At 40.7% G+C, this 12,875-nt stretch overlaps 1 protein-coding gene across 1 annotated transcript in view; it reads right to left on the minus strand.

Moving 5' to 3' along the window:
- ENPP1 (ectonucleotide pyrophosphatase/phosphodiesterase 1) overlaps positions 1 to 12,875 on the minus strand; it is a 594,855-nt gene that overhangs the window by 379,295 nt on the left and 202,685 nt on the right. The window contains exon 6 of the mRNA XM_069606684.1: positions 388 to 485. Within this exon, the coding sequence (XP_069462785.1) occupies positions 388 to 485 (98 nt within the window). The remainder of the gene's footprint in view (positions 1 to 387; positions 486 to 12,875) is intronic.

Below are 12,875 nucleotides of genomic sequence, written 5' to 3' on the forward strand. Positions count from 1 at the left end.
CTTCTCTAAAATAAATCTCGTAAAAATGTCCCCAATAATTATATGTCTCCGTATTTCAATGTCTCAGTGTGTTTCAAGTTAGAGTGTAGTCTTGCTGTGTGGCCTCAGGCATGCTTTGAGATCCTAATCCATCCCATAACTTTATATATGTTCTGTCAATCATACAAATCCACATACGCTCTTTTGATCAAATACAATATTGTCCATGTTATCCTTGGTGTCCCCTGCAATCTACGTGTGCATCACTGAGAGGCCCTATGTAGCTAGTTTACATACTATAAAAGTAAACAAATAAACAAAGCATTCATAAGTGAGCCGTTAACCATGTCTCTCACTGATGTACTTGGTGGCTTCCAGTTTTAACTGGTTTGATAAAATGTTACTCACGTAATTTGCTAATTACTGGAAGCAATCCTCCCCATTTGTGTAAATACTCTGCCCTGAAGCCATCCAAAGAGAAGATGAGGACAGGAGGCTTTGTGAACCTGGATGAGGGGAAGAACAAAAATAAGAAACAAAACAGTTAAGAGTACCATGTTAAATTGTCAGCACATGTCCTTAATCAATTGCAATGAAGCAGGTTCAAATGTGCCATGAATGCTGAGTATTAAATCAGAAAACCTAAATACTAAATGCATCAAAATGTAAAAGTCTGAAGAAAAGAAGCTATCAATCACACGAATATCATGTTGATGTTGGCTCAAAAAGACAGTTGCCATTTCATTCGTGTGAAAGGATATTAATTGTCTGTCACAGTATAAATATAGTCTGGATCCAGCCTTTTTTAAGTTATTGGTCTTGACACACGATTTCAGTTGTTGGTAAATTCTGCAGTATCAAACAAAAGTCCATAAAACGAATGGCTTCAACAATAATTTGCATTCTAAAGATTTGCCCTGTGGCTTTATCAAAAGCTACAGGGACTGAGTGGATAATCTTACCTTTCCTCTGACGTGTGCAGGAAGCGATTTCTAGACCAGTGGTTGGCTAAACATGCGCTAACTCCCTTCTCGTGTTATAACGGAGAGATCTCGTATTAGTCAATTTACAGACAATGTATATTCTTGAAATATCGCCAAAATGTACTCCTGTATATCAACCACTAAAGCCTGGTCTGGGCCGACACGTGTTTTGACCTACTCAGTCTTTATCAAGGCTCTGACAATAATAGAAAACATCAAGATTTACTTTCTAAACTTGGTTAGGTGTGCTTTATCATTATTATAACTTCAAAAGAAAGTGGGCCAACTATTTCTCTAGTTGCTTCCTTTTTCTTGGTCTAAGTGACTTGCCAATCTTTGTAGATTATGTAGATCTGTAATTCTTCCTTATGAATATGCTGTGATTGTTAGTCACTTCATGTTTCTTTCATGGTATTTTTGAGGAGCTGTGTGCAACTATAGCGCTCCGTGTTACTGGGTCCACATGCCCAATCACTTTCATATGGAAGCAAAATGATGCCTACACAAACCAATCTGACTTCTTCATCAGACGCTTGGCAATAAGGACGCACAAGGGTGGAGGAAGACCACAGGACAGAGATCCAAACCTGGAGGCACAGTCAATGTATGCTTTCCCAGGACTTATTTTGAAGACAGGGTGGAGCACTGGCACTTCTGGCAGTGTTATCAATTATTATTATTGGCACTGCGCCATGGAAGTCTAACCCGCTTGAATAGTATGCCGTTCCCAAAGTGACTGTTCATAGTCGCCAGGCAACAACAAATTTCAGCCCATCACACACAAAATGTATGTAGACGTTCTTGTGTGGGGGAATGAACTCGTGACACTGGAGCACTTGCACTGCTGTTTTCTGTGATCCCAATCTGCTCTTTGTCATATGGCTGCTTGCTGTTGGCTGGAATTATTTCAGCGTGGAATTGATTTAGGGAGGGAGTCAGCACTTGGCTGCTATTTTCATGAAACGACTTGCCAGTTCTCAAGATTCAAGAGGCTGCCAGTGGCCCAACTGAGGAGAAGAAAGCTTGATTAAGTCTCTCCTCAGCAAATAATCAGTTGCAGTCTTTTCCCAATAGGTGGGGGGTCAGATAACTGCTTTTAGGCATGGCCTTTACTATGCAGAAGACGGCCTGGTGAGCAGATCGGGTTCGCTGCAAAGTGTCTAGCAGACAAGTCTTCTCAGAGTGCTATCTTGGGTAGAAAGGGATCAGTGGGTTGGGCAGGCATTAGCCATATGTATTTATTTGTCAAGCCCTATTTACGCAGGTCTAACTCTATTTCTGTTTCCATGTGTGTTTCTGATCACCTGCCAAATGATGCCAGCAAATCATGTGAGACAGCTATGTGGGATGTCCCTCTAATGCTGCTGTCTGTCTGTGAGCTGAACATCACAGGTTCGAATAAAGGCAGCGGATGACTCACCAGTTTCTCCGAGATAGATAAAATGAGTACTGTTATTTTACAGTAACATCTATTATTCTACCACCAACAAAATCAGTTTGCAATCTATGTTACATGACAGGCTAATATTTGCTTTATAGCTCAGCGGACTAATAGCTTTTTCCCTGCAGTCGCTGTTTCCGTTCTCTGTAGGTTTGAAAGAGCCACTTAAACTTCTAAAGTCGATACTCTGAGTTCCATTGAACTTGATATTGGTCACGTGTCCAATTGTAGGAGGAATACACCACGAAAGGATATATAAAAACGCTACTTGCATTGACAAAGCTGAAAAGCATGTGTGCCAAGGAGCCATGGTTGAGGCACTTAAAGAGGCCCACTCAGCATACATTCAACATCCAGCAGTGGGTTTCAAGGGGATCTGTTGATTCTGTTAAGTTGCTGGTGATTCATTTAAAAGAAAAAGGTTTTTATTGATATGGTTGTATAAAATTAAACCTTTCAACATATAGAAAATGCATAAATATATCACAAATAAAAAATTAGATCATACAATAAAAACTCATACGTTTGTAAACTAACATGACTGATACATATAATAAAAACACATGGGGAATAATTTATATGATATTCAGTCTAAGATTAAGCACAGCACTGGAGATTCTAAAAATGTCATTCCTGCTTAAACATCAGATATTTGACGTCCATTAAAAATAGCTGTCCATAGATCTTCCGATGTTAAACCATTTTGATCTATAAAAAGATGCTGAAGATAGAGCTTTCAAAGTTCTAATGGCGCCAGACATTCTACCATAATGTGTTTTATTGATTCTAAGCATATGGGGTCATTGCAATGTCTGCAAGTTCTATCCGTAAAGGAAGCCTTTGCTCTTATTTCCAGTAGATATCTCATGGGATGTTGTTTCAGCCTTAGCCTTAAAAACATATTTTTTAATTTAGGGCTAGGAAATTTGATCAGATATTGTTCAGTTTGGTTTAGAGACTTTAAAACAAAATTATTTTCACCAAACCATTGACATAGATGTCTTATTTCTATCCAGTCATAACACCATCATTTATATTTGGCTTGAGTGGGATTCAGAGTCAACATCACTTTCGTTATACCAGCCTGTTCCATTGCTTGGAGCGGGGATGTCATGCACGGTCTTATTAGATTGTCCAGATCCGGAATCGTAAGTTTGGTCAAAATAGATAACAAGTTCTGGGAGTGAGACTCTATCAAACATTGTATGTACAATTATATAAATTTCCAAATAACCACAATATGCAGAGATAGCAGACCCAATTCATGTCTAATAATTCCCATAGGTTGACTCTGGGGCAACGATATTACATTCTTCCAAAACATCCCTCGAGAGTACACCAAAAGTTTACTCCCAGGTAAGGTCTAGATTCAGCTCCATATGTTACTATGGGGATCACTGTCTGCTTATAGTAAGTGATAAGTGGCTTATACGTATTTTTTCCATACCTTTTATGTATCAATTTTGCCTGTGAGATTGCTGTTTGTATTTCTTTTTCAGTCTGAGATGGTATGGCAAATCCGAACGTGAATTATTCAGGTTTAAGCCTAGATAACAGTATTCGTCAACCCGTTGTATAGGGATGTTGTTACTCTTTCATATACATTACCTAGTATATTTATGTTTTGCATCCTCTTGGACTAAAATGTTACTCTTGTCTAGATTAATTGACAGGTTGTTCTCAGCAGCGTAATTTCCCAAGGCTGTTAAAAGATTTTGGAGCCCAATCAAGGTTTTCAATAGCAAAATTAAGTCATCAGCATAGAGTAACAACGGCCATGGAGTTAATCCTAATCTGGGTGGGTCCGATGTGATTACTCTCAAATGGGCTCCAATATCATTGATTAAGAAATTAAACAAGGTGGCTGCAAGTATGCAGCCTTGCTTTAAGCCTTTGTATGTTTTAATTGCACTGGACAATTGGCCTTCAAAAGATAATTGAATCTAAACTGATGTGTATGAATTAAACTGACCAATTCGAGCTAAAAAATATTGCGGGCAACCTGCTTTTTCTAGTTTATCAAATAATTGGAGTCTTGAGACAGAATCGAAAGCAGTTTTAAAAACTATAAAGGCCATGTACAGTGGTTGTTTTGCCTGATGGCTTAGGCGTTTAATCAAAGAAAATATGATGAGATTTATCGCCGTACCTAGCCCAGGAATAAACCCATTTTGAAATGGGTCATCTAAGCTGTTATCATGTATCCATTTTAACAGATCTAAATTTGCGAACATTTTTCCAGGAATATCTAATAGTGCTATGAGCGATAGTTTTGTGTTAAATCTCTATATCCTTTTTTAAAAATAAGAATAATAATAGATTTTTGCCACATAGGTGGAAGTGTTTGTGTGAGGATAATTGTACTAAAAATATTATATAAATTGTCCACCCATGTTTCTGGATGCTTCTTCAACATTATGTTAGTTAGACCATCAGGTCTCGGGGCTCTTGAGGTGCCAAGTTTTCGTATTAATAGCAAAATGTCATTTTTATCAAATCGCAAAGTTATTTCAGCATTCCAAGTATTACATGGTGTAACATCCATATCTGTATGGACTCCGTAAAGTTTTCATAATACCTTACACTGGTCGATTCCTAAACAGCATTTAGCTGGATATGCTTGCCATCTTATTGATCTAATTGTTGTTGCTGAGTTTTACACCAGTTTCCATAGGAGATTTTAAGGCCTTGTATTTTTTTAAATTTAGAAAGCATATTTTGAAGTATGACAGCTTGTATATCTGCTTGCAATTTTCTTTTTTTCTCTACTAGGTCAGGGTCATAGACATATTTATGCAAGAAACATGGCTTTGTATATGTTGTAAAGTGGACTTTGAATAGGTTCATTATGGCTACATATCGACCCTCCAGGTTATCTATTTCAGAACCAAGCTTCACAATGTCAGTATAGAAGCATTTATTAAAAGTTATAATTTCATTTAACAAGCTTCTTTGTATAAATATATAATCAATTGTTGACTAAGCAGAGCCATATTTCCAGGTCGGTTTTAGTGGAATGTTGCCCTTCATTGACCCATTTAACATAACAAATAGTTTTTCTTCTATCAGCCTCATCCATTGTCTCGCAGGGTCACTAGACCCTAGGTGCTTATGTGATATACACCTAATATGGAGGTCACCAGCAATGACGATAACTAGTAAGTGCAGTATTTATCAGGTCCAACAGTCGAATGACTACTGCGAGAAAATTCTGAGCTGTTATTTCCATATGGTTCCAGTAAAGGTTAAGTATAGCTAAATTGCCTTTTTCCATCTTTAGTCTCACTAAATGGAACTGGATATATATGTTTGGGGAATCCCAGGGCTCTAATACACAACCTGAGTCTAATCTGGTAGCTACTAGGAGACCTGATTTCGGACATGCATGGTCAGCTTTCACCGCTGATCATAATACAACAGCATAGCCATCCCAAATGGGAGGGTTCACATACCAAGTTTCCTGTAAAACAATGATATCATAATTTTTTCAGGGTATCACTTTTGTTGAGCAGCTGTTGCTTGAACCCTTGCATGTTCCAACTGGCTAGTTTCAGGTACCGGCCACTATGTTTCTCAGCTTGTTATGCTCTCTGTGGCGTTAAATTAGTCACCTGATTTGTAACAATGTTAACATTTTCCCAGGTTTTTTGAGGTTATAAAATAATTTGGCGTTTTTCCAGACATGGGCCCTCATTACGATACCAGCACTAAACCATGGCGCTATTAGCACCATGGTTGGTGCCGGTATCGTAACGTGTCCGCCATGGTGAAATTGGGAAATACCGCCCCATTCCAAGGTTGGCGGGGCGGTATTTCCCCATTTCCCCATGGCCCTTCCCCATTCCCATTTTTGCCCCATAGGCCATAATGGGAATGGCGAAGGCGCTAAGTACAGTACCGCAAATTGCGGTACCATACTTACCGCGAAGGTCCCTTTGTGGTCCCTACTTTAACACCTGGTCTAGACCAGCCGTTAAGGTCGGGCCCCGCAAAGGGACATCGTAATTAGGCACTAATGGGCTAACGGTGCCGCAGCCTTTTACGGCGCTGTTAACCCATTAGCGCCAGGGTCGTAATGAGGCCCATGGAGCTTTAGAGTATTCTGTGTTTGTTATGGCATATGCCTTACTCAGACAGAACTTTCTGTCATTTCAAAAGGACTATCTTATGTCCCTACCAATCCTACCGACTGGTTTGTATTGGATAAGGAACTACAAGGTTTTTTCAGAACTACACGCCTAAAGATATACTTTCAAGACTCTGACTATGAGGATCAAACAGAAGATACCGGACTACATCCCATATCTTCATTTAACCCAAATGACAATGATGTACCAGACTCGGTAATTACCTTTGAGAAATGCATTTGCAATGAAGTGAGCAAACTTAACACGGAGATCATCATTAAGAGTGCTGATAAAGGAGGGGGAATTGTTGTTCAGAGTGTCCGACAATACAAACTAATGGCGACAACATTGCTCAATGACATAACTAACTACAAAAGAATTAAAAAAGATCCCACTGAGGATATTAAAAACCTCATCCATGAGACAACAAGATTCACTCTTGAGAAAGGATGGATCACGGATAAAGAAGAAAAATATCTCAACACTTCGGAGGGAAGAATTCCAGCCTTTTATGCCCTCTCTAAAATTCACAAAAATATAACAAATCCCCCAGGGAGACCTATTGTCCCCGGATGTGGATCCATCCTGGAACCAATTTGTAAATTTATAGACCATTTCTTGAAGCCATTGAGTCAGACCACAAGGACATATCTGAAGGATACTATGTCCACCATCAATAAATTTGAGAGCCTTCCGTTCAACAATACCACAGATGTACTGGTGACGATGGATATTGCTGTGCTCTATTCCAGCATCCCACAGGAAGCAGCAGTAGAATGCATAAGGAACCATTTTACCCACCACCTGACAGACAAAAGGGTCCCAGTGAACTTCATCACTGAACTACTAGACTTGGCTCTCACAAAAAACTATTTTACATTCAATGATGATTTATTCATACAGACTAATGGGACGGCCATCGGGGCTGCCTTTGCCCCGAGCCTTGCGGTCATCATTATGGCCAACTTTGAAGAAAAATGTGTTTTCACAACAGAACGCCTACTTTAGCCATATCTCGGATTGGTTCAGGTATATAGATGATATCATCTTTATCTGGCATGGGGAGATGAACACACTTAATGACTTTCATGAATGGTTGAACCTTCAAACTGTGGAAATTCAATTTACTATGAATTGCAGTATGGAAAGCATGAACTTTCTGGATCTCAAAATAGAAGCAAACGAGGATAGACTTTCTTGCAATCTATTTAGAAAGGAGACTGATCGCAATACTCTATTGCATTAGAGTAGCATTCATCACAGAAATTTACGGAACAACTTGCCCTATGGGCAATTTCTAAGGGTACGACGAAACTGTACGGAAACACGACAGTATAAAGAACATGCAGCAGAGCTGGAACAGAGATTGAGGGCAAGGGGATATCCCAAGAAATTAATAAGGAATACCAACAAAAGAGCATTGTACACCCCACGAGATGCCCTTCTTACTCCCAAAAACAGGACCAAGGACAAAGACAGAATAACATGTGTTACTACTTTTGGACAAAACACCACCAAAGTACAACAGATAATTAAAAGATTCTGGCCATTAATACAGCTGAGTTTGCCCAATGAAGCACCACCAAGAATGGCACTTAAACGTGCCCGTAACTTAAAAGAACATTTTACCCACGCCGGTCTGAAGAAAACTACTCGTACGACACTGTGGAATTTGAGGGACCTCTCTGGCCACCACCCATGTGGCCAATGTGTAGCCTGCAAACTCACTAAGAAGGTGAAAACATTCAAGATTGGCAACAAGGATTGGGTCCTTAAACATTTTTTGAACTGCAAGACCAACACTGCAATCTACTTAATTGAATGTCCTTGTGGCCTTGTGGCCTAAACTCCACTCCGACCGATTTTATCCTAGAATGTACGAGATTGGCCATGTCTGAGAACTTTTTTCTGTTTCAGAACCAAATCTATAAGCAAACTAAGGGAGTGAGTATGGGGGCCACTTTTGCCCCTGATATTGCTAATTTGTATATGTCCAGTTATGAAAAAACAATGTATTCACAACAGAGAACCCTTTTTTGGAGAACATCTCCTTATGGAAACGATTCATTGATGACATCATCATCGTCTGGAAGGGCACATCCCACGAATTACAAAGCTTCCACAACTGGATCAACGCCAGGAATCCACATATCAAATTTACAATACATTGGGACCACCACCAAATAGATTTCTTGGACCTCCACATCTACAGAACTGGCGATATACTAAAAACTGAACTCTTTCGAAAACTCACTGACCGCAACAGTCTATTACATTTTCAAAGTTACCACCCGATGGGTTTAAAGTACAACTTACCATATGGACAATTTCTACGTATACGGAGAAACTGCACAGATCTAGACAAATTCCAACAACACGCAGATGGATTGACTGAACGACTTACAGAAAGAGGCTACCCTAGAAAATCTATCAGCCAAGCAAGGAAAAGGGCCAGACATACACCAAGAGAAATCTGTCTAGAGAACAAAACCAAAAAAGTATCTGGGCAAGATAGTCTGTGTCACCACCTTCGTACCACTAAGCCAATTGATCCAGAGGACCATCAAAAAGAATTGCCACCTTGTCAAACATCCTGGCACATTAAACAATGTGCCTTGTTTTGCCTTCAAAAAGAACAGGAATCTCAAGGACACACTGGTGCACACTTTCATAGAACCACCTCCGCAAGCACCTAATATGCACTGGGATCTACCCCCGTTAGTTGGACACCACAAATGTGGACACTGTGTGGCCTGCCCTCTGACCTTACAAAAAAGATCGTTCGAACATGACAAAGTGAAATGGAAAATGCAAGATTTCACTAACTGCAACACTAAGGGGGTCATATATATCATACAATGCCCCTGCGGTCTCCTTTATGTAGGGAAAACAATACGCGCCATAAAAATGTGCATTTCTGAACATCGCTCCTGCATTTGAAATAAGGTAGCAGACAAGCCCTTAGTTGAACATTTCATTCAGAAGAACCATAAGGACACTGATTTGAGATGGTTCGTCCTTCAGAAGGTAAAACCAGCAAAACGCGGTGGAGACCTGAACAAAACACTAACAACTAGAACAACGCTGGGTTCACAAACTCAATACTGTACAGGCCAGGCTGAACATCTCAGTTCAGTGGAAATCTTTCCTATGAAATCCCATTCCTTGGTGATAGAACAGATCTGGGATTCTATATACATGAGCATAATTAATTCTGTCTGTTTCTTCTACAGAAATTAAAAAACCAAGATGAAAGAATGTATTTTGTGGCAATTAGGAACAACAGTCACTTGATGTACCATTACTATCATTACAAAACAATGTGTCCTAAGGTTGTCTGATTATGCATCTTTACACAAAGTTATCAATGACAAGGCAAAATGTTTATCTGCACACATGTGTAATTGTCGTATTAGACTCGATATGGAATCTTTTTGCACCATTGAATTTTGTTTACTGTGATGCTACTTCAAGAACTTCACCTGTACTGGTCAAGAATACTCATACAGCATATCCAAGCCTAGGTATTAGGCCCCGCCCCCAGTGTCAAAGGGAGGGTCAGAGTCATTCTCCTTTAACCTGACCCCCTTTTTCAACCTTTTTGCCCGTTCTCCTATAGTTGGACACTCAGTGCCGGTTGCCATGACTACCCGTACTAACATAGGGTCTAAATTACCCATTCGGATCTCAATATACACGATGACCTATATGAACACCTTCGGTGTATAATTCGAGTGATTGATACAACAGTAACGCCTCTTTTTGCTCATTGTCGGTTGTCATAGCAACCTTTACTAACACAGTGGCTAAATCACACATTTGGATCCCAATTCATTCTTCTTACTATCCGAGCGATTGATGGAAAGTTATCACTCGTTTTTACAATCAGTGGCAACCCAACCCCACCTAAGATGGCCGCCATATAAATGATCATGGAGTCCTAGCAACAGCGTTACTAATGCCTTAGCCAGGTCTCTGTGAATCGTAGAATGACTCAGCGGTTCGAACCCTACAGCGGCAGACTGCGAGCAGGTCCTGCACCCTGACAGGTAAGGCCATTTTGCCCGCACTCGGCAGATATTCAGAACCATTGAGGTGTCCTTAGTGCAATAAAATATTAATTGGTTATTCTCGCTCCATTTAGGTTTTTGTCCGCGGGGCTACTTTAAAGAAAAGAGAAACTAGGCTCATTTAAAAGTGAAATTTCACCCCCAGCTGAGAGGTAAGAGTCTGTGTTATGAAAATAGTGCCCGCCATAACCGAGTTGTTTTCCGATCCCTTCTAAGGTGATCTCCATACCAATAAGAAACCCCTTTCTTTCTGTTTTTTCACAATAGGATCAGACAGAGATCAGCCCTTGTGGCTTATATAACTTTCAAATAACAGAACCTTTGGAATTAATACACCCATAGGTAAGCTTTGTGTGTTTTCAATACTGCACAGCGCATGATTTATTCTTCTTTAAATAATCGGTGCATGAATATTCCCCTGACAACTGTCTCCATTCCCCCTGCAGCGCAGACATTATAGAGTACAGACCCCCGTCCTGATGAAGGCTGTATACCAGATGTGGCATACTAAGCCCACCTAGAAACGGCTGAAACACCGTGGTGTAGACGCACTATCCCCAACCGCAGTATGTTTATGCTGCTTTACACAGAGAAAATGACTTGTTTTTGTTGAAATGTTTAAGTGATGTTATAAATGTCCAACTGTCTATATGTTTGCTATTTTCATGTGAACCTCATGACAAATGAAATTTGAATTTGATTTTGTCTTGCACACACAAAATGGTTGTTTTACCGAAAAACTTTTGGCTCCGTGTGATGTAAATATTTTCTGTACTTCAGGTCAATGACCTCCCCCTGTTTTTGATCTTAACTCTGGAGCATCCATTTTATATTGAACTGTACAACTTTAGATAAAGAATAAGATTGATTCTACAACAGAGTTTGAAGATATTTATTCTTTCTTTATGCAGAGGGTGACAAAAAACAGGAGTATTCTGACAGCACCTATTTTTCTTGAACCTATTCAATTGTAATTATTGTTCCCTAAGGTATGTAGGACAGACCCAAAGACCGGTCAATAAAAGAATAAGTGAGCACCGCTCACGCATCCGCTGTAAGACACATAATGCTCCGATGGTTTCACATTTCCTTGAGTTCCACCACGGTCCTGATGACTTCACTTGGTGGGTGATCGACAAGTTGGAGAGCAATACCAACATCAGGAACGCTTTGAAACACAAGGAAGCATGGTGGATTTTCAAACTTCAGACAATAACCTATGGCCTGAATGAGGCCAAGGTAACATGGGATTCATATTTGACTTCTTCTATCCATGTGCATGACCATCACTTGCACACTAAGAAGGCCGCCAACTGTCATTACGTTGAAGGCAGCCACAGATTTCAATGCATTGGGCAAGGGTCCTACCCGAACGAGTGACCAATGGGCGAGCCTTCTTTTCGACCAATACATTGAGCCCTGTGGCTTTGCTTACATCAGAGACCACCGTTGTCTTACGATATAGACCAAGCCATGCCCTGTTCTATCCTGTTGAATAGATTTTTTTTCTTTCGAAACATATGCTACGACACTGTCGTGACAAGCTTATAGGCGCTTGCAGTAACCTGCACTTGCACTAACCCACTGAGCTATCTTGTGTGTATTAGAGCCTATTCGAAGCGTGGAGGAAAATGCTGACATCAACCAGGCCTCTCGAACTGGGTGAACCTGCATGCGTGTAAGGGGTTACTTGCGAAGGCCTTTCCTGAAGACATACAACATCTAGCATTTGCAAGAGGCTCTACGCAGCCCTTGGGAGCCAGGCACAGCTTTGCACAGCTTTGCTCATCTTCGCTCTGCGAGTCAGGTGCACTGATAAGGCAAGAATGTCAGATCTTCCCAAAACACAGTGCACGATGCCTGGGAGCCAAGACTGGCTGTTTCCAGTCTTGTAACTTTCCAAGCGAAAACATGTTTACTGCCCGGAAGGGTGAGTCTAGAAGCTTCTCGAAGAGCTGATACGTCATGATGATTGACGTGCAGCCCCTAATAAGAGAACTATACTTGGACCAGTGAGGTAGGGACTCATCCTGGGCTGTTGGTGAGACGCGCGTACCAAGAGGAACAGTGCCTGGACGACCAGCTGTGCACTATCTGGGCCGAGACTCCTAGCATCACACCCCTGCTGTGGTGTAGGACTGTGGGGGCTTGGCCAGTCCTCCCCTCCTCTCCCGAGGAGTGCCGGGCACCTGTAGCGGCGAGGGTCCCGGGTGTGATCTGATCGCACCTTCATCTACATTTTATTAGGAGCGTAAGACAAAATAATTGCATATTC

Source organism: Ambystoma mexicanum, chromosome 4p (genome assembly GCF_040938575.1).
Source record: "Ambystoma mexicanum isolate Mex_15411 chromosome 4p, UKY_AmexF1_1, whole genome shotgun sequence".
Lineage (NCBI taxonomy): Eukaryota > Metazoa > Chordata > Amphibia > Caudata > Ambystomatidae > Ambystoma > Ambystoma mexicanum.